Genomic DNA, 3,753 nt, shown 5'->3' with positions numbered 1-3,753 from the left:
AGCCCTGCAGGGCAGCTCCACCAAGAACAATTCCTCTTCCCATTGCAAGAGTCTCCTTTGGTGTGGAAAAAAAGAAGAATTCCTGCCTTCCCCTCTCTGGGCTGGATAAGTTCTCAAACTTCCTTCCTGTGCTCCCAGAGAGAGGAACGCTGGCCTAGGGACTCTCTGCTGTTGGATATTGGGAAGGGAGGAGGGAAACACTTGGTTGTTGCTGTACACAGAAGAAATGGGTGAACATCCAGTCCCAAACACTCATGTGGGTCACGGAGTCATCAGGTTTGGAAGAGGCCTTCAGGATCACCCAGTCCCACCATCATCACCCCAAACCCTGTCCCCAAGGGCCACATCCAGACTCCTCCTGAGCACTCCCAGAGACAGTGACTCCAGCACTCCCTGGGCAGCTCATCCCAAGGCCTCACCACTCTTCCAGGGAATGTTTTTCCAATCACTATTCAGAACCTTCCCTAGTACAACTTCAGGCCATTTCCTGTCATCCTTTCCCTTGGACAGGGCAGTACAGACCGACCTGAGTTGTGGGAGCCTGGCAGACCCTCCAGAGCACTGACCCCGTTAATCAGCTCCCTCAGAGCTCTTTCCATGTCCTTCCCAGCTACTTCCCCCAGCAATCAGCAGGAACCACATTTTCAAGCTGTGCCATGAATGTTCAGCCACAGCTACAGAAACTCAAGGCAGCTTCAGCATCTTCCTCCCTCAGGGCTGTGCTTTCCCAACCAAAACACTTGGCACCGTCTCCACAAGAAGGAAGAATTTTATTGTTTCCATGTGACAGGTTTCCCCAGGAATGACCAGGACAGCTCTCTAGACAGTCTCTCTCATGATTTTGGTGAGTTTCTGGATCTTGGACCTTGTTGACATGTCCACATACTTCTCCCCAATATTGACAATCATGCCACCAAGGATTGATGGATCAGTCTAAGGAAGAAACAGTGAACAAAAAGTGGATTAGCAGAAGATTGTTACCACAGGATACAAGTTTTCCACTAGCAAAAAAACCCCAGAGCTTTTCAAAGAGTCTTTTTTGAGATAACTTTGTGGCCATTGCATTCCAAAGTGACAATTTTAGGAATTAAAACATCATCATGTCTACAGGAAAACACGGAACTATGTAACAAAGCAACTGGATTCAATAAAATCTTTTGTTTTTATCAAAATCAGAGACACAGAAGCCCTTTACATAAACTTAGTGAAATCTATTTGCAAGTCAAAAATCCAGACCTTGGTCTCCAGCTTCAACACCTCTCCTTTAGATAAGAACCCGTTCAGAGCACTTTTCAGTTCAGTGAGGCTGGCTTCATCCAAGGGCTGAAAAAAAGCAACAGAAGAGAAGAGCTTAAAAATATTCAAATGTTATAATGAGGACCCAAATTTTCTCCTCAGGTCTCTTGGAAGACATACGTCCACCAGGAAGGCAGTGTTCTGTAACAGGGATAACCCAAGGACAGCACAGGAACAACCACCACTTTGTGCCCTCCTTATTTCATGGAACATTTTCCTGTTTGAAAGAACAGGGGCAGCTCCATGTGCAGCCCAGCCTGACTTTTGTCAGCCCCTGGGTTCACACACAGGGAGATAAAACGTGACCTGTGGAGCTGCAGTGGAACGAACAGGTCTCATTTTGGAGCAGGCACTGCTGGATATCAACCCCTGCTTTGCAGCAATTTGGAACGCTTGGCAGAGGTGAGACACGTCCTCACTGCTCTCACAGCAAGTACTCCAATCACAGAGCGCAGCATTAACCGGGAGAGGTTTGTCTTTTGTCCCACTCCCTGCTGCCTTGATGCAGAGCTTCCCAGCCCACCTGCGCCGTGGTCACCGTGCACACCACTTCTCCTCGGAAGGCGCTCATGATCTTCCCGAAGGCAGAGACGATGCCCGGGGTGTAACGCAGGCGGCCGTTCTCAGCCAGCAGATCTGCAAAACAGCCACGCATCGAGGGCTTAAAACACCACCAGAGGTGGGTCCGGGCAGCCAACAGCAATTCCAAAGCACGGCGCTGCTGGGATGCTCTCCTGAAGTCACTCACTCATCAAGTTGACAGTGATTGGGGACATCCTCTCTTTTGCCAGAGCGTCATTCACGGCTTTTTGTTTCACTGAGCTCTTGGTGTGAGGGTTCATCACCACGCTGGCCAGCTTGGGGTCCTTCAGGAGGCTCTGGGGGAATACACAAGGATGGGACAAAGGCCAGGAGTTTTCCAGGCATTACAAAGCTCACCTGGAGCAGCCAGGGCAGGCAACACAGGTATTCCTGGAGTGAGAACAAAGAGCTCTGGACCTGATGAGAGGTGAAATGGCAGCTCCAGGTATAAAATCAGGGAATGGTTTGGATTGGAAGGGACCTTAAAGACTGGACGGACCTAAACCCACCCCCTACCATGGGCAGGGACACCTTCCCCTATCCCAGGTTGCTCCAAGCCCCATCCAACCTGGCCTTGAACACTTCCAGGGGTGGGGCAGCCACAGCTGCTCTGGGCACCCTGTGCCAGGGCCTGCCCACCCTCACGAGGGGGAATTCCTTCCCAATATCCCATTTAAACACCAGGGCCACAGGCAGGCAGTATAGGTGCCAGTGGGTTGGGAGTCTCACAGGTTGCAGGAGCCCAGCCCCTCCCTACTGAGGGGCAGCAGGAAAGCCCACCTGCAGGAACCCTGGCTGTGGAACACCTTACCCACACCCGGGTCAGCTCCTTCTCCACCTGCTCCAGCTTCTTCTGCTTGCTGGCTGCCGAGTAGAGGGCGGTGGCATAGCGCCCTTCCAGCCCGTACACCTGGATGGGCGGCTGCAGGAGCAAGGGTGGGCACTGAGCGGGGGATCCGGAGAGAGACCCCCTGCCCCTCGCCCTGGCCAGCTAGGAGACACCCCTGCACCCTGCCCTCACCGTGACCACCTCGGACACCCGCCTTGAGCCCCTCACAGTCCCCCCGCCCTGTCACCTTGACCAGCCTCACCTTTGGCCTCCTCGCCTTGACCGGCTTGGGGACCTCTTGACCTCCTCACGACCCCTCTCCGACCTCCTCACCTTGACCAGCTTGCAGACCCCTCCCAACCTCCTCAAGACGCCCCCCTTATCTTCACCAGCTTTGAGACCGCCCCTGCCCCCTCACCTTGACCAGCTTGGACAGCGGTCTCGCCGCCGTCGTACTCAGATGCCGCACCTGGGGGGATAAGGGGGAGAATGGCGGGGTCAGCGCAGCCCCCGAGGATGGCGGGGAAGGTAAAAGTGCGAGACCCCTCGCGGGGCTGGAGGGCGGGGAACGGCGCTGCTCGCCCCCAAAGCCGCCCCAGCCCCGCCGCCCCCCAGTTTCACCTTCAAGACGAGCCCGGCTGCCGCCGCCATCTTTCCCGGCCGCCCCTCAGGGTCACCGTGCACTGCGCAGGCGCGGCGGGGCCACGCCCAAATGCCCCGCGCCGTCACGGCCTCTCCTGCCGCGGGGCACGCTGGGAGTTGTAGTTCCGAGCGGCGGCGCCTTCCAGCCGCGCGCTCGCTGCCGGGCCATTGGGGGAGCGCAGCCCCCGCGCCCGCCCCGGGGTCCCGGTGCCACCAGTGTCCTGCGGGGTCCCTGTGCCCACAGTGTCCCGTGTCCCTGGTGTCCCTGCGGGGTCCCTGTGCCCACAATGTCCCGTGTCCCTGGTGTCCTGCGGGGTCCCTGTGCCCACAATGTCCCGTGTCCCTGGTGTCCTGCGAGGTCCCTGTGCCCACAATGTCCCGTGTCCCTGGTGTCCCTGCGGGGT

At 56.4% G+C, this 3,753-nt stretch overlaps 1 protein-coding gene across 1 annotated transcript; it reads right to left on the bottom strand.

Annotated features, from left to right (window-relative positions):
• Window positions 1-751: 751 nt before the first annotated feature.
• ATP5PO (ATP synthase peripheral stalk subunit OSCP) lies at window positions 752-3,415 on the bottom strand. Its single transcript, XM_042020083.1, has 7 exons — window positions 3,329-3,415; window positions 3,126-3,176; window positions 2,690-2,800; window positions 2,045-2,174; window positions 1,820-1,932; window positions 1,237-1,323; window positions 752-933 (listed from the first exon to the last, which is right to left on the bottom strand). Exons 1-7 carry the CDS (start codon window positions 3,356-3,358, stop codon window positions 820-822), a joined length of 636 nt encoding a protein of 211 aa, XP_041876017.1. The 5' UTR covers window positions 3,359-3,415; the 3' UTR covers window positions 752-819.
• Between the last annotated feature and the right edge of the window lie 338 nt (window positions 3,416-3,753).

The sequence above is a fragment of the Corvus kubaryi genome, unplaced genomic scaffold (genome assembly GCF_017639235.1).
Source record: "Corvus kubaryi isolate FWS band 111438036 unplaced genomic scaffold, C.kubaryi_AGA036_p1.0 36767, whole genome shotgun sequence".
Classification (NCBI taxonomy): domain Eukaryota; kingdom Metazoa; phylum Chordata; class Aves; order Passeriformes; family Corvidae; genus Corvus; species Corvus kubaryi.
Note: the sequence above shows the minus strand (reverse complement) of the source record. Positions and strands in the feature narration are given on the sequence as shown.

Bases quoted from the DNA above. Each gene is read 5' to 3' on its own strand.
- ATP5PO (XM_042020083.1), bottom strand. From the start codon at position 3,358: ATGGCGGCGGCAGCCGGGCTCGTCTTGAAG. The intron at 3,177-3,328 runs GTGAAACTGGGG...TTATCCCCCCAG, and splicing joins CAGCCGGGCTCGTCTTGAAG to GTGCGGCATCTGAGTACGAC. The intron at 1,933-2,044 runs GTGAGTGACTTC...GCTGTTTTGCAG, and splicing joins AATCACTGTCAACTTGATGA to ATCTGCTGGCTGAGAACGGC.